We start from the raw sequence: 18,002 nt of genomic DNA, 5'->3' as shown, positions 1-18,002 counted from the left end.
CCAAAATGCCCACAGAGGGGGTAGCTGCCTTCTCTTGCTATTTGCCCTCCCCACTCCCCTCCAAAAAAACAAAAAACCCTGGTATCTACAGGCATCCTACCTCTGAACCCAGACATTTCATTTATCTGTCAAGGTTAAGAGCCAAAGATAGATGTATTCCCTATTTTGTTATCTTTGAAAACCAATGACCACCAGCATGTCCTGCGGGCATGCTACCCTTCTGCATAGGAAACTGTGTGAATTATTAATGCACGTGGAACAGATAAGATCTCACCACAGAAAGAAGTGGGCAATTCCTCATTTGGCACATTACACAGGAAGGGCAAAAAAAAAAAAAAGGCATGAGTCAATCATGCTTCTTTTCCCCGACAGTTTGTAACATGAAAGCTGCACTAGGTTGTGTGTCAAGTGGTACAGCATGAAATTCAAGGGCACAGCTGAAATGCTTACCAACAAACAATATGAGATACTGGAAACTCTGGGAACCCACCTCCAGCATATTTTTATTGCTGAACAGCAGCTGCATAGGGAGAGTCCAATGCAAATCGAGGCCACGGATCAGGGAAAGGCTCTTGGGGAGGGACGGTGGCTCAGTGGTAGAGCATCTGCTTGGGAAGCAGAAGGTCCCAGGTTCAATCCCCGGCATCTCCAACTAAAAAGGGCCCAGGCAAATTGGTGTGAAAAACCTCAGCTTGAGACCCCAGAGAGCCGCTGCCAGTTTGAGTAGTCAAGACTGACTTTGATGGACTGAGGGTCTGATTCAGTAGAAGGCAGCTTTATATGTAGGAGGGATGGTGGCTCAGTGGTAGAGCATCTGCTTGGGAAGCAGAAGGTCCCAGGTTCAATCCCCGGCATCTCCAACTAAAAAGGGTCCAGGCAAATAGGTGTGAAAAACCTCAGACTGAGACCCTGGAGAGCCGCTGCCAGTCTGAGTAGACAATATTGACTTTGATGGACCGAGGGTCTGATTCAGTAGAAGGCAGCTTCACATGTTCATATGTTTTAATTCTTGCCCATCATGCTTTTTTCTTTTAGCTCAAATACCCTCAACCCCCAGAGCTGCTATGGGGCAAAACATAAGGCAATCTATATATTTCTCCCAGTGGGGGAAAACAGCAGTTGAAGTCAGAAATCTTTTTTACTCGTTGTGCTATTTAAAAGCCACACCCCAGTCATATGATAGATCAGGGCCTCCGCTGCTATTCTTCCATGGATTTTATCTTGTTGACCATTTGGCCTAAAGCAATCGCCAGCCTACTCCCAGATGCATGACATATGTGGACCAGGAAGAGATACACACTTGCTAATGTATTCTCCGGTCAGGATTATTCCACAGGTTTGACACTTGAAGCAGCTGACGTGCCACTGTTTCTCGAGGGCAAGAAGTGACTGGCCTTGCTTGATTTCCTCCTTGCAACCTGCACATTCTGAGAAGCAAGAGAAACAAAGAGAATTAACAACACAACAAGGAGAGGAGTTATATCTTGAACATGCCAGCTCTTCGATCTGATACTGAAGGATAGTCCCAACCTCCCAGACACTGAGCTCGATCCCACAATCTGGGATGCAGGAATGGTCGATCTTTCCCACATCCCTCTCCCCCAGCAGTTCTTTCGGACTCTGGAAAATTTTATTCCTGAGGTTGCAAAAAAAGTGTACTAGTAGTCACAAGGCCAAGAGGCTGCAGTAGGGAGGGGAAGCACACCACAGCCTCTCAATTCACATGGCTGTTAGTCCATGCGAGACCCATAACCCCAGGAATAACATTTCCCGGGGTCAGAAAAGGCTGCTGGAAGGAGAACACAGGAAAGATCTCTGACCATTAGTGCTTTCCACTGATGGATTATGGGCTCCAATCCACTGTGTGTCATAGTCCAAATTGTGCCCAATGTCTGAGGCAGACAGCATTTGTCTAGTGTTTTTCTAGTAAGTATGAGTGTATCTGGAGCTTCTCAACTGCTTGACAGTAGGGGGTGATCTCCAGAGTACACCCAACCAGACATACAGGCAGCCAAGTTGGTGGTGACCATAGTGTAGGCAGTCTAAAGAGCAACTTTGTGGACAATGCTGTTACTACTGAAACACTATCCTCAATTCAAGCAGCTTTTCTAATTGCAAAAAAAAAAAAAAAAAAAATCACATCAATGGCAGCAGAGATGCCCTTAGAGTGTGGAAACCAAGGAGTGTTGAAAGAGCCCACCGTTGAACCACCATCTTGCATGTCTGTCTCTGATAGTCCTGTAGAGTCAAATGAGAAAACTGACTGCTGAGCAACGGAAAACGATCCTATTAATAATTTTAGCGATTTGAACGTTCCTCTTCAACCAATTATCTTCTTAGAATATATTAGAACTGACAACATTCAGACTCAGCCGCACAAAAAAATGTTAATCCTGGCATGGAAAGAGATTTCCAATTTTAGTCACATTTTCTGAGGCTGGCTTTTTTTTTGCATGCTTTACTGTTGTCAAGCTATTTACTGATTAAATATGTCTGAGCCAAAAAACTCTAGAGATCCAATTTGCTCCTAATTTCCTTCTCTTATTCCTGGCCAATTGCATATTGTCATTTTAGCTCTTGATCCAACCATTAGAGCTAGTTTTGACATGGTGCTGATTATAGTCAGGAAAAAAAATTAAAAACAACCCTAAATAAAACCCTGGAAGAACCTCGCACAGTCGCAAAAGAAAACTAAGACAGAAAAGTGAGACTAGTGAGCAGAGCCAGTATATATCATCAGGTTTTGAGGGTACTAGGAATCACTTTAATTTCCACACTGTATTGACCTATTTTGAGCAAGGGTCACGAATACAGTAGTTTACTGGTGGCAGCCTGCCCGTGTGCTCCAGCTGAGTCCACCAGAAATGATAGAAATTAAAAGACATTTTTGGCCATAAGCTAGTATAGGAAGAGCTGTTCCCTAACTTCTATCTTGGTCATGTCCAGCCTGTGGAGATATTTATTGGTCTCCCTTCCTTCCCCATTTCCCTTGCTGCCTATTGAGACCAGTGGCAGGAAGCATACGGGCTTGGAAGCGATGACCTGGATTTCACTTTAAATGGCTATTCCCTTCTCTCCCTCCCTTCAGCATTTAGAATCCTCTCGGTTTTCAAGGAGTCTCTTTGGCCCATGAGCTGAGCATAAGACTTGCTGCTTTTATGACAACTCCATCATTCCTCTGGAAGGCTATTCAAGTACTCCCCAAAATCACAATGCAATAAAAAAAAAGCTGCCATGCCATTGACAAGAGCACGGAATGGGCAGTACTGATCCTGTACTTTACCCTGACATGCTTGCAGCTAAAGCGCTGGTAAGATATTTTGATAACACAAGCAGATCTGCAAGCCCCTTCTATTAGCTTCTTTAAAATCCACATCAGATTCGATACTCATTTTTTTCAGTCCAAGCCTCCACTAGGGAGTATTCAGTGAATCTGTAGCCTTTACTGAATATATTGTGGGGCTTTCTCACCTGACAGCCTAAGTCTTCCAACAGTAGAGCCTTCCTGCACACTTTTCCGAAATCACTGCTAGATGCCACGTTAGCAGCACTTTAAATGAGGTAGCTACAAGTGCAGGAAAAGAGACAAAGAGATGCTGTCCTATCCTGAGTACATCTTGAATGCTACTTGCAGCCAGTTATGAATAATCCATGGTGCCCTTGAGTAACCCGAGCCATGCAGCCTACGAAAGGAATACATCTAGGAGTGAATTTCAGGGGAGGATGTGGTCTTCAGGTCACCTGACAGTGACTGGTTCAGCGCAAAGGAGGAGGAGAGAGAGCAAAAAACATACGCTGGTTTTTGCGTATACTGGTCTCAGGGGTCTCTAAACAGGTTCCTGGAAATAGTGCAGGGATGAGAGATGGAAAGAAGAGTCATTGTGCTGATCCAGCACATTGTACTGCTGCCTTGTTTTGTTCCATCTTGTGCCTGTTTCTCAGAGACCTGCTCCATTTATTTATTACAACAGCGCTTCTCCACTTTTCAGAGTCAGACACCTACCGCCACTACAATCCTGAGCCAAGTTACATCCTTCTAAATCAACAGAAGCCAGTGGGTTTAGAAGCGTGTACTCTGCTTAGGATTGCACTATTAAGTGGCTTACATTAAAAAATAAATCCAACAACTAAATGTCATTAAAACACCAACTGAAGTCACAAACAATCAATAAACAACAACAACAAACTTGAGTACCGGCAGCTCTCCCAGAACCCACATAAGGACCTTACAGCATCAATAAACAATATTTTATGCTAATCAAATCCAGAATTCAAACCCAGCAATTTAAACTTTAGGTGGAGTGGGAGGGGGAAATGACCTCATAAAAGGGACTTGCCCTCACCCCTTTCAAAAGGCCAGGAAGGAAGGAAGGGGAAGCCTCTCTGACCACCTTGCAGGGTTCCTCTTTTCATGTACTATATAGGACTCAGGCCAGCCATATGTTGCCTTCAGTGCATGGTCAGCTGCCTGGGGTGCATCATCTCCTCAGATGCCGAGATCGACAAGGAGATGGACAACAGACTGGCAAAGGCAAACCGTGCATTTGGCCGACTGCATAAAAGAGTGTGGAGCAACAAGCATCTGAAAAAAGGCACAAAGATCAATGTTTACAAAGCGGTTGTGATGACAACCCTCATCTACAGCTCCGAATCGTGGGTTTTATACCGTCATCACCTGCGACTCCTTGAGCGCTTTCATCAGCGCTGCCTTCGCACCATCCTCAACATCCACTGGAGTGACTTTGTGACCAACACTGAAGTCCTCAAGCAGGCGGAGGTTACAAGCATCGAGGCATTGCTGTTGAAGACGCAGCTGTGCTGGGCAGGGCATATCTCCAGGATGGAAAACCACCGCCTTCCCAAGATGGCGAACTTTCCACCGGCCATCGAAATAGAGGGGCACCAAAGAAGAGGTACAAGGACTCCTTGAAGAAATCCCTTGGTACCTGTTGCATTAACCATCACCAGTGGTCTGACCTAGCCTCAGATCGCAAAGCATGGAGGCACACCATCCACCAGGCTGTCTCTTCCTTTGAGAACGCACGCATAGCTGGTCTTGAGGACAAAAGGAGATTGAGGAAGAATTGTACTGCTACAGCACCAACCCCAAATCAGACTTTTCCCTGCAGCCACTGTGGCCGGACCTGCCTGTCCCGCATTGGTCTTGTCAGTCACCAGCGAGCCTGCAGCAGACGTGGACCTACTGCACCTTTCTTAAATCTTCGTTCGCGAAGTCAAGCCGAGAGGGTATGATTTCCTTGCTGATTCACATTGCAAAAGAGCATTTCAACAGATATTGCATAAAAATCAAGAGACCATCACTGGGATAGAGCCAGCCAGCCAGACTGATTCTCAACTGTAGCCTGGAGCTGCAATAAACAGGACACAGAGGAGAGCATGTCCCAATTTTCAGATGATATGGACACAGCAGAGTTTAGCTTAGTCATCACAAGAGCAAATGACCACAGCACAACCCCTCCTCGATCCTTTTTGGAAATTTGGATGAGCCAGTCCTGCGGATCTTCCTCTTGGCCCTCTTTCCAGTAACCATGGCGGAATGTTATGCATTAAACAACGATGAAGCGGTTTTTATATCCCACTTTTCTCTACCTTAATGAGTCCCTAAGTGGCTTGCAGTCACGTTCCCTTCCTCTCCCCACAGCGGGCACCTTGTGAGGTAGGATGGGGTGAGAGGTTCTGAGAGAACTATGAGTGGCCCAAAGGAGTGGCCCAGCAGGATGTATATGGAGGAGAGGGGAATAAAACCTTGTTCTCTGGACCAGAGTCTACTGCTCTTAACCGGTACACCACATTGGCTCTATGATATAAAACAAGGGCAGAAAAGGAATAATCTTTCCAAATACAACCCCCACAACAGAATTGTACCCAAGTTCCTGGGAAGATACAAAGGGAATGTTAACTTCCTTTCATGACCTTTACATGTTGGAGCAGTCCAACATGCTTAAGTTCACTGAAATCAATAGATATAAGTGCTTTTAACTCCCCGTTACGCTGTGGCCACAGTCTTCTTTGGCAGCACCCAGCAGTCTGGCCAGGCACAGACTGTCACAGGAAGATACTGTTTTGTAATTGTAGTGAAGCATTTTGTACAGTTCCCCTCTCAGTAATCAATGTGTCTAAATAAACACTAGGGAACAGCAGCATCTGTTGCCTCCACTCTGATCTCACGCAGTCTGCAATGCAACTGCATCCAGCTGGTTCCCATGATAGTTTAGGATGTTCCAAACCAAAAGACTTTTAAAAGGCAAGTAACAATTGATTGGTTTAGCCTCTTGGGTTTGATGGGCAGAGAGTGGTGTGATGTTGCCCATGAAAGATAGTTTCTCACGACTTTCTGCTCTGCTGGCTTTCCCCCTCCATCCTTGCGGGTGACAGAGGCGACCCACTCACTGCCTCATGAGTCTATCCCTATTGTTTGTATCAGGACTCAGAAGAAAGGATGTAGGATAGAAAGAAAGCAAAAGAGACCTTCCTCTATACATCTATTCTCTGGTGAACTGGCCAGTGGGTTGGTCTGTACTACTGCGATTAGGCTCCTCCTCATCATCAGAGGGTCAGCTCTTCTGATCGATCCAGGGGGGAGTGGCCTATCCCCAGAGAACTCTCCAGTCATTTCGGCCCTGCGAACAAGCAGGATGACTTTTCGTCGCGTGCAAAGGAAAAGCACGTGGATCCAGACCGAAGAAGAAGAACAATACACCGGAAGTGTCGGGGTTTGTCCCCTACAACGCCGGTCGGAGGGTGATCTGCCATGGGGAGGGCTACTCATGAGTAGTCCCTCTACAAATATCTTTAGCTCCACCCCCCTGGGGGCAGGGGCAGCAGCAGCAGCAGAACTCAAGGGCGACCTGCTTCCTCGCTATCACAGAGCAGAAAGCGGGAGCGGCGGAATCCAGCTGACTCTAACCCAAAGCTGCGTCTCAGTAAGTTGTTTTCGCAGTGGAAGGGACCCGGAGTGGGCTAGAGAGGGTGAGCTGTCTTATCGTAACACATATAAAAGTCCAACTACTGATCCGCGCACGAGAAATAGGCGGGATGGCATGAAAATCCGCCTTAGAGAAAGGATGGTTTTAAGTGGGGGGAAGGAACTGGACAAGGTTTTCCATACCCTCCATTTTGTTTCCATTCCCACCTTTCTCAGTGTAGTTTTTACTTTCGTTTTCAGTGCAATCTGGGCTTGCAAGATGGCGGCCAGTTCCAAGGGAAGTTCCCCCAGTGACTTTGAATTTCCTTCCTTCTCTGGTTCTCTCTTGGCTCAGAAGATTCTCCTTTCAGTAAGGTTTTTGATAAGGTTCCACATACTATCCTTGTTGACAAGTTGGTAAAATGTGGTTTGGATCCTGTTACCTTTAGGTGGATCTGTCACTGGTTGTGCTTGTGAATGGTTCCTCCTTCTCTTGGAGAGGAGTGACAAGTGGAGTGCCTCAAGGATCTGTCCTGGGACCTGTTTTGTTCAATATCAATGATTTGGATGAGGGAATAGAGGGAATGCTTATTAAATTTGCAGATGATACTAAATTGGGAGAGGTTGCAAGCACAAAAGAAGACAGAAACAGGATACAGGATGACCCTGACAGGCTGGAATACTGAGCTAAAATCAATAAAATGAATTTTAACAGGGATAAATGTAAAGTTCTGCATTTAGGTAGGAAAAATCCAATGCATGGTTATAGGATGGGGGAGATTTGTCTTAGCAGTAGTATGTGAGAAAAGGATTCAGGGGTCTTAGTGGATAATATGATGAACATGAGTCAACAGCGTGATGTGGTGGCTAAAAAGGCAAATGCAATTTTGGGCTGTATCAACAGAAGTATAGTGTCCAGATCATGTGTTGTGATGGTATCGCTTTACTCTGCTCTGGTAAGACCTCACCTGGAGTATTGTGTTCAGTTTTGGGCACCACCAACGAAGATGGTGAGGGGTCTGGAGACCAAGTCCTATGAGGAAAGGTTGAAGGAGCTGGGGATGTTTAGCCAGGAGAGGAGGTGGCTGAGAGGTGATATGATTACCATCTTCAAGTACTTGAAGGGCTGTCATAGAGAGGATGGTATGGAATTGTTTTCTGTGGCCCCAGAAGGTAGGACTAGAACCAATGGGTTGAAATTAAATCAAAAGAGTTTCCAGCTCAACATTAGGAAGAACTTCCTGACCATTACAGCGATTCCTCAGTGGAACAGGCTTCCTCGGGAGGTGGTGGGCTCTCCTTCCTTAGAGGTTTTTAAACAGAGGCTAGATGGCCATCTGACAGCTATGAAGAGCCTGTGAATTTAGGGGGAGGTGTTTGTGAGTTTCCTGCATTGTGCAGGGGGTTGGACTAGATGACCCTGGAGGTACCTTCCAACTCTATGATTCTAAGGCATAGGATAATCTGGAGCCTGACCTGACAGGGGACAATGCTAAGTCTAATTTATTACAATGGCTAAAACAGAAAATGTTAAAGGAATTGGGGCAACACACCTTTTGAACAGACAAGACTCTTCCTCCATAACCCAGATGGGAAAACTGGTTGGGAAGAAGAGAGGCAGAGAGCCCAGTCCCATTGACTCTCCTTGCAGAACCCCCAAAGGGAAACTAAACCTGGGGTTAGACTCTCCTCTGCCCAGTTCAGATGAGGAATCTGGGCACTCTGATCAGTCCTCAGACAAGGAAGAAGGAGAATTGTCAGAAGAAGGGGAGGGGCAGGATAGCACTATACAATCTAGACTCTTTCCTCAAGAGTTCTATGCAAAAATTCTTCCAAAAGTCTTGAGAACCCTTGATTTTACAGCCACCCCTAAGGAAAAGGAGTAGTTGGACCCAGACCTTCCTACGGGATCTGGGGACATGATGCCTAAGTTGAGCAGTTCCCAAACAGGGGTGCCCCTTTCGGCTACCTTTTTTGCTATTATCAAAGCAGAATAGGAACGTCCGGCCAAGCCCAGATCCACGCAACAGGTGTTCTCAAAATTCTATTCCTTATTCCCTCAAGCAACAAAGAGGCTTAAGCTGCCAGTGGTTGACGATCCAGTTACTAGTCTTATTTCCAGTTCAGTCCTTCCCATGGACTCAGATGGGTTACCTAAGGACGCATGTGACCAAAGGGTGGAACAAGCCCTATGGAAAGAATTTGAGGCTTCAGCATGGGTGATCAAAGTATCGACCACTGCTTCTCTGTTCTCAACAGCAGCTTACTCTTGGGCAGTTAATCCAGCTGCAGCAGACAGCGGGGCCCCCAAAGAGCTAAAAGATGAATTAAAAAAGATTGCCCTTACGGCAGCCTTTGTACCAGATGACTCTTTAGATGCTATGCAACAATCAACTCGAGCCATGGATTTTGGGGTAGCCACAAGGCGCCACATTTGGCTTCGCAGCTGGGATGCAGATGCTGCAGTCCAGGGTAGAGTTGCGTCAGTCCCCTTCAAAGGGGCTTTGCTGTTTGGGGACGGTCTGGACAGGTACCTTACAGAGAATAGAGACAAAGAGAAGGTCCTGCCCTCCAAAGGTAGAGAAGGGAAACAGAAAAAATCCTTTCCCTCCTTTAGGGACTCCAAGAAACCCTTCAGACCTGGCTCCTTTCGCTCTTTCAGAGGGAAATGGCAGCCTAAGGGCAGAGATACTAAGTCCTTCCCTTAAGGTAGAACAGACCATGGCTCCAAGTCCTCCTCCAAGAAAGGAAGATCACAATGACTACCCCAGCAGACTAAGGCAAATTGGGGGCAGACTGTTGTTGTTCGCAGACATCTTGCAACAGTCAGTGCAAGACAATTGGGCATTGGACATAGTGAGAAATGGTTACACGATCGAATTTCACCGCGCCCCTCCCAATCGATTTTGCCTGGTTCCCAGGAAGAAAGATCCTGTAGCCCACCAATCTATGCTGGCAGCCATTCAACACCTGATAGATATCGGCGAAGTGGAACCGGTGCCACCACATCCAAGGGGCCCGGGGGTGTACTCACTCATCTTCTTGGTCCCCCCAAAAGACTGGGGACTTCAGAACTATACTGGACTTGAAGTGGCGCAACAAGTTTGTGCAGACTAAGCACTTCAAGATGGAAACTCTCCAAACTATTCTGTCAGCTATTCAGCCATAGGACTTCCTAGCCTCGTTAGATCTATCAGAAGCCTACTTACATATTCCCATCAAGGAAGCTTGTTGAAAATTCCTTTGTTTTGCGTACAGAGGGAAGCATTGGCAGTATCGGGCCCTACCATTTGGGCTGAAGTCGTCACCCAGGGTATTCACGAAGGTCCTGGTGACCCTGGTGGCCGAACTGAGACTACAGGTAGTAGCCCTGTACCCCTACCTAGACGACAGCCTAGTGAAAACTCCGTCGTATCAACAGTGTCTGGAAGCCATTCACCTAACCAAATGGATGTTCCAACTACATGGTTTTGTAGTAAACAGAGGAAAGAGCAACCTGGTTCTGACACAGAGACTGGTGCAACTAGGAGTACAGATAGATACATCATTAGAAAGTTTTTCTGACTGCAGAGAGAAGGGAGAAACTCTGCTCCTTACTGCCAGAGGTGACCCAGAGGAGCAGGGTTCAGGGGATGAAACTAGCAAAGTTCCTGGGTCTGCTGGTCTCTTGTCAGGACCTGTTGTTCTGGGCCAGGTTTCACACACGTCCACTTCAATTGTTTCTCAGACCATTTCAGGAGGTCATTGCGAACACACGGAGCAAATGGGTGACCCTGCCACCGGACTTGAGTCAGAAACTACAATGGTAGTTAGATCCATCACGTTTTCTGCTGGGACACCCACTTTGCGAACCTCGCAGAGTATGCATGACTACAGATGCCAGTTTGATAGGCTGTGGGGGGCACACACACAAGGACAGATGATCCAGGATCTTTGGACTGCAGGCAAAGTTCATTGCAGCTTAAATTTTCTGGAACTCAGAGCGATCAGATTGGGACTGATAGGCCTGCAGAACATGCTCTCAGGCTCTCGTGTACTGATCAAGACAGACAATTCAACGACCAAAGCCTATGTGAACCAGCAAGGGGGTACTCGGGTGAAGTCTGTCCATGCCGAGGCAGTGATGCTGTTCGAATGGGCGGAGGCCAATCTCCTCTCGATAAAAGCGATCCATGTTCCAGGGAAAGACAATGTCTTGGCAGACTGGCTGAGCAGACGTTTCATGGATCAAACGGAATGGATGTTACACAAGACAATATTCCAACAACTGATCCACAAATACGGACAAGTGACAGTGGACCTCTTCGCCACAGCGGAGAGTCATCAGGTTCCCCGCTTCTTTGTCAAAAGCAGGGAAGTAGGAGCCGAAGGGATCGATGCCCTAAGCTGCGATTGGCCTCCAAGGCTACTGTATGCCTTCCCTCCGACTCAGCTAGTTCCAAGGGTGATCCAGAAGGTGGTGGAACAAGGAGCAGAGGTGATGTTAATCGCACTATTTTGGTTGAGGCGGACGTGGTTTCAGGACTTACTCAGACTGTTGAAGGTGTCACTGTGGAGGCTTCCGGTGATGGACAATCAATTGACTCGGGGGGAATCTCCCACCCTCAACCAGGATAGATAAAATTGACAGCCTGGAGGTTGAGCGGTCTCAGCTAGAAGGGCTAGGATATGCTAGGAAAGTGGTGGGCACTATGTTGGCATCGCATAAGAGCTCTACCAACAGAGTGTATAATACTACTTGGAAGGTCTTTTCTGCCTGGGCAACCAAAAAAGGGTGGGATCCCTTAAAAGTAAATGTGCAGGGTATTTTGAGTTTCTTACAAGAAGGGGTGGACAAGGGTTTGTCCACTAGTACTCTGAGACATCAGGTAGCAGGCCATTCAGGGAGCCAGGAAGCGTAAGTCCCTAACCCTGCATCCACACATCAGGAGGTTTCTCAGAGGTATGTCTTTATTAAAACCTCCCCAGGTTCATAGGTTCCCAACTTGGAACTTAAATTTGGTACTGAGAGCATTGGGTAAATGTCCTTTTGAGCCTATGGCCTCTTGTGGGTTCAAGGAGCTGACCCTGAAAACACTCTTTTTGATTGCTATCACTATGGCATGTAGAGTTTCAGAGTTAAAGTCCCTGTCCGTTGACAAGGAGCTTTGTATCTTTCATAATGATAAGGTTATTCTTAGATCTGACCCGTCCTTCATCCCAAAGGTCAATTCAATTTTCCATAAGTCGCAGGAATTGGTGTTACCAAACTGTTGCCCTAACCCTAAGACGCAGAGTGAAAGAGAGCTACACAGCTGAGATGTTAAGAGGGCTCTCAGTTTTTACAGCGATCGTACAAAGGGGTGCAGAAAGTCTGATTCTCTTTTTGTTTCATTTAGCAAGGCCTCGCTGGGTCAGCAGGTCTCCGCGTCATCACTGAGCAGGTGGCTGAGGGACTGTATTCATATGGCTTACAGAGCACAAGGTCAGTGTCAGAACTTGTAACTTTCCTATATGCTGTTAGCCTGAGTGACTCCATATTGTAACCAAACACTAACCCATGCAATCTTGCCTCAGCCACTAACCAACATTTCCATGCATTTCAAACAAACTGTGATCACTGAAGGGTGACAGATAGCCTCTGGTCAACATCTGCAGGTGCCGCTTTGAAGCCAGGCCGGTTGAGCTTTCTCAGTGGGGCTCCATCCTCCCTTACTGATAACAGACCCTGAGAAACAGACAGTTGTCTCTAGCCGTGTGAAAGATCGTTTTATTGTTGTCACCATAACCGCATAAAATGCAACCAATGCTGACTTTCGGTATCAGTGTTATCCTGTACCTTCAGCTCTGTAGTTCTCAATAAACACCTATACTTTTGTAACAAAGTCTTGGGCCTCGTTTGGAGTTCTTCCAGTTCTGACAGTCAGGTTCCTCTGGAGGGAATCACTGCTCATTTCTTAAGGGGGGCAGCCACCTCGGCAGTTTACAGAGCTTTTCCCTCATTGGAGATGGTGTGTAGAGCTGCAACTTGGAGGTCAGTATACACAATTACCAAACATTATAAGGTGGATAAATGGGCATCTGCGGGGGCAGCCTTTGGTAGGCGAGTGCTCCAGCATACTCTCTGAATAGGGAAGTTGTTGCCACCCTGGGTCATGTAGCTTTGGTATGTCCCAGTAGTATGGACCGACCCACTGGCCAGTCCACTGGAGAATGGAAAATATGATTCACCTACCTTGAAGCTTCCTTCTCGGTGGGTTGGCAGTGGGTCAGTCCGGCCCGCCCATTGGTGGTTGAGTGGCTTCCTGGGTTTTGGAGTGGCATCCTGAGGTCAGATTCAGAAATGAGAGTTCCTTCCTGGCTAAGGGTATGTATGATAACCTTTGGTGTTGCTGTTATTGGAATGTTGTTGTGCATTCTTACAACTTTGTTTATTAAAGGTTTTCTCTTTGCACACTCTAGTGTGGAGTAGTGTTTATGGGGAGGCATTGGGAAGTTTCCTTCCTTTAGGGGGGGTGTTCAGCTTGGAGATGACTGGAGAGTTCTCTGGGGATAGGCCACACCCCCCCCCCGGATCGATCAGAAGAGCCGACCCTGTGATGAGGAGGAGGAGCCTAATCTCATTAGTACGGATCGACCCACTGCCAGCCCACCGAAAAGGAAGCTTCACGGTAAGTGAATCAAATCTTCCGTTCCACTGCCTTTTATCCAAGGCTCTGCCACTATGAAATGAAGGGGCCTGCAGAGGCCGCTGCCTGCATGGATTGAATATAGCAGCAAGTTTAAAGGCACGCTTCATAAGGCTGCTCAGTGGCCTTGTGAACTATGGGCTTGCCACCAACCCACTCCTACCTGAGGCCAAGGCAGGGCCTACAAGAGAGAACAGAACAAGGCTACAAGAGAGAACAGAACAAAGCTGCCATATTGCTGCATCACTTGGGAGAACACAGGCATTCTTCCTCTGCTCCATGTTTGGGAGCAGTGATGATAGCTTTGTCTACATAATAAGTTCCTGCAGAGCAAAATGCTCCTTCAAGGAGCCTCTAAAGAAAGCTTTTGATTCTCCCACCACCCAGCCACTAAGGCAAGTCCAGCAAGTATATGAGCACTAGAAATTCAGCATGGACCAGGCCACTTCTAACATATATGACCACATCTCATAGGGTTGCCGGCCTCCAGGTGCTACCTGGAGATCTCCTAGAACTATAACTGATCTCCGGGCCACAGAGATCAGCTTCCCTGGAGAAAATGTCTGCCTTGGAGGGTGGTCTCTATAGCATTGTAACCTGCTGAGGTGCCTCCCCTCCTTAAATCCCACCCTCCCCAAGCTCCACTCCACAAATTTCCAGGAATTCCCCAACCCAGAGCTGGCAGCCCTAATGTCTCACCATGCTGTGCTTATAGCAGCCTTAGTTAATGGGTTGTAGCTTTGGGTAATGACACCATAAGATTATTAACTACCCCCCTTTTTTTTGTACACCGAGCAAACGAAAATAACCTTTAGGCCTGTTTAAAAGAATCTCAGAATTTCAAAACCAGTTAAGTTATCTTGGAGCCTCGCATATAATTTTGGAATATGCAGTGATGGCAACACTATAACCATAATTAAGATGAAAAGATTGGAAGGTCAGAATACCAATAGGTTCCTAGGTTTCAGTGACGTGTACGCTGCTTCCTCTGCCTCTCAGAGTCACGGACAAATAGATCTTCATACAGAGGTTGTCTCTGGCACCAACAAGGTTTCCACAGCTCTTCTACCTATTAGCCCTTATGGGTGTTACAAAGGAGGGAGTAAAATGAAACATGTTTGACTTACGACTTGGTCCATGTATCTTGATGGGTTTGTTGCTGATCAGAGAATGGGAGCAGGTTTGGCAAACGCAGTCCTTGCCACTGAAAGTAACTTTGTCTCCGATAGGGAATGGCTTTCTGGGACAGAGGGAAAAACCAGAGAAAAGATTCAAACAAAGATTAAATGGAGGACTTCAGATACCCAAGGATCTCCTCAAAGTCTTGACTGATTATCACAAGGTTTGCTCCAGGACCTTGTTGCCAAAAGCTGCGTTTGTGGCTGGCTGTTACTCCAAAGAGTTGCTAACAGAAAAACCAATGGCCTGGCTAAATTGTGAGATTCGTTAAGGAAAAGTTTATGCATCAGAGGCTGGTTTTTGCTGCAGAAATGGAAACCAAAGGAGCAAGGTTGTGATAAGCACAACTGAACTCTGAAGGGAATTCTGGCCATCATATTTTAAAGAACCTCACTCCTTTTAAATGCCTTCTCTTCATTAGAAATAATGGAGAACGAGGGCACCTTCTTTTGGGGCTCATAGAAACTTGGGGGGGGCACTTTGAGGAGAGGCACCAGATATTATGGTGAAAATTTGATGCTTCTAGTTAAAAAAAAAAAAAACAGTCCCCAGATACTCACAGATTGATTCACCATTATACCCCATGATGACCAGTCTCCACAGGATATAATGGAGTGCCCAGCAGACATTCAACCCGTCCCCATTTTCTAATAACCCTGAAGTGGGAGGAGGGCCTCCAAACCAAAGGATCCCCTGTCTCCAACCAGGGATTGGCAACCCTAAATGAGCTTCCAGTAGAGATCAGGGCCCTGAAGGACCTACTACAGTTCTGCAGGGCCTGAAAGATTGAGCCCTTCCACCAGCCCTTTCATTGAGGCAACAGGCACCCGTTTTGTATCAGGCCTCCCCTCCAGTGACTTGAGATCCGAGTGAACACCTGGGCCCAAGTGGCTGGATATCTGTTGAGGCACCAGTGAGCTATCCATGCTGATGTTCTGACTATTTTAGATGTATTTTAATTAGTCCATTTGATTCGAATGTGTGATTTTTTATGATGAAACCCGACCAGAACCTGCTTGCAAGGAAAGCAGGATACAAATGGAATTAAATAAATAAATAAATAAATAAATATCATCATGTTTCTGTTGACAATGCTAGGTAGGGTTCCCAAGTTTCCACTAGCTGCTGGCAGGGGACTTTTTCTGCGTGCGCAAAGCATGCGCAGCTCAATGACATCACCAAGAAGTGATGTATTGCACCGGGCGTGTCGTGCAAAATCATAGCATTCCCATGCAAAACCATAGAATTTTCTGTGATTTCCTCGAGTGTCCCCATGCACTGTGCCTGGCAGGATACATCACTTCGGGGTGACGTCACTGTGCTGTGCGTGCCGCGTGGCAGCGGGACTCTTCAGGGATGGGGATCCCCCCCAGCAACCGGCTGGTAGGTTGGGGTTTGCCAAACCAGGGGATCGCCTGCCTCCGGGGGCAACTTGGCAGCCGTAATGCTAGGCTTCCCTCCTGCTAAGTCTTCCCTGACTCCTAGTAGTTGCCAGGTGGGACCAGGCAACCTCAATGTACACTGGACTCAGGAGAGCTGACTACAGGAACATTCTCAGTCATGGTACCGAAACTCAGGAACTCCTTCTGGCAGGAGATGCATCTGTTTCTCTCTATGGCTGTCTTTAGGGTTTTGGGTTTTTTTGTAGAAAAAGCCCAGCACGAACTCATTTGCATAGTAGGCCACATCCCCAACACCAAGCCAGTCAGAACTGCATTCTTGTGCACTCCTGCTCAAAAGAAAAAAAAAAACATAAACAAAAAACCGGCTTGTTTCCTGCCAGTGGTGATGTTCCCTCACTAACTCTTACTAGCCCTCCTCCTGATTTGGTGCGTTTTTATGTGTTTATATTTTTTATGTATTGATACGTATTATTTAATTATTTTTAATATAAATTGCAATTTTACGCGCTTTTCAATATTAGAAACACTTTAAGGTTTGCTGCCTTGGGGACTCTGAATTGGGCGGAAAGGCAGCATAGAAAAGAATTTTTTTTTAAATAAAATAAATAAAACTATAGTATCCATAAAGAAAGAAAGAGAAAGCAGAGAAAGAAGTCCTTTTCTCCCTTTCTCACAATACAAGAACTGGTGGGCATTCGATGAAATTGCTGAGCAGTCGGGTTAAAACCGATAAAAGGAAGTCCTTCTTCACCCAAAGGGTGATTAACGTGTGGAGTTCACTGCCACAGGAGGTGGTGGTGGCTACAAGAATAGCCAGCTTCAAGAGGGGCTTAGATAAAAATATGGAGCAGAGGTCCATCAGTGGCTATTAGCCACAGTGTGTGTGTGTGTGTGTAATTTTTTTTTTGGCCTCTGTGTGACACAGAGTGTTGGACTGGATGGGCCATTGGCCTGATCCAACATGGCTTCTCTTATGTTCTTATGTGACACAGAGGGCGTTTTCGCACTCACCTTCAAGTGGCGCGACCACCCTCCTCACGCCGGAGGATCTGCAGGGATTTCGCATAAGAAGCGCCGGAGCAGCCAAAAGAGCCGGAAAGTTCCGTCGCGAAACCCGCTCAAACGTAAACCGCCAAGAAGCAGGAAAACGTTTGAGCGGCTTTTGCGACGGAAGTCGCCGGCTCTTTTGGCTGCTCCGGTGCTTCTTATGCGAAATCCCTGCAGATCCTCCGGCGTGAGGAGGGTGGTCGCGCCACTTGAAGGTGAGTGCGAAAACGCCCAGAGTGTTGGACTGGATGGGCTGGCCTGATCCAACAGGGCTTCTCTTATGTTCTTATGTGACACAGAGTGTTGGACTGGATGGGCCACTGGCCTGATCCAACAGGGCTTCTCTTATGCTCTTATGTGACACAGAGTGTTGGGCTGGATGGGCCATTGGCCTGATCCAACATGGCTTCTCTTATGTGACACAGAGTGTTGGACTGGATGGGCCACTGGCCTGATCCAACAGGGCTTCTCTTATGTTCTTATGTGACACAGAGTGTTGGACTGGATGGGCCATTGGCCTGATCCAACATGGCTTCTCTTATGTTCTTATCTACGATTCTTTGAGAAACTCTGTGTATCTGTTCAAATGCCTAGGTCAGAAATTTGGTTATTTATTTTGCTATGCATAGTCTCTCCCTGCCATGGGACTGCCTTCCCATAACTTTTCCCATCACTTCTCTGTTATTTCATTGCTTTCTCCAAAACTTAACCCAAATCCCTTTAAAAAGAGACATAAACAGCAGTCATGATATCTGCGGTGTGAGAAAAATGAGCATAATT

General features: G+C 46.7%; 1 protein-coding gene across 1 annotated transcript in view; it reads right to left on the bottom strand.

The window, feature by feature from the left end:
• Nucleotides 1-18,002, bottom strand: part of ABLIM3 (actin binding LIM protein family member 3) — a 251,402-nt gene that overhangs the window by 66,818 nt on the left and 166,582 nt on the right. Inside the window, 2 exon segments of the mRNA XM_060238855.1 lie at nucleotides 1,301-1,427; nucleotides 14,721-14,833. Of these exon segments, the coding sequence (XP_060094838.1) occupies nucleotides 1,301-1,427; nucleotides 14,721-14,833 (240 nt within the window).

Source organism: Heteronotia binoei, chromosome 5, assembly GCF_032191835.1.
Source record: "Heteronotia binoei isolate CCM8104 ecotype False Entrance Well chromosome 5, APGP_CSIRO_Hbin_v1, whole genome shotgun sequence".
NCBI lineage: Eukaryota > Metazoa > Chordata > Lepidosauria > Squamata > Gekkonidae > Heteronotia > Heteronotia binoei.
The sequence above is the reverse complement of the archived record's forward strand: the minus strand, read 5'-3'. Positions and strand labels throughout refer to the sequence as shown.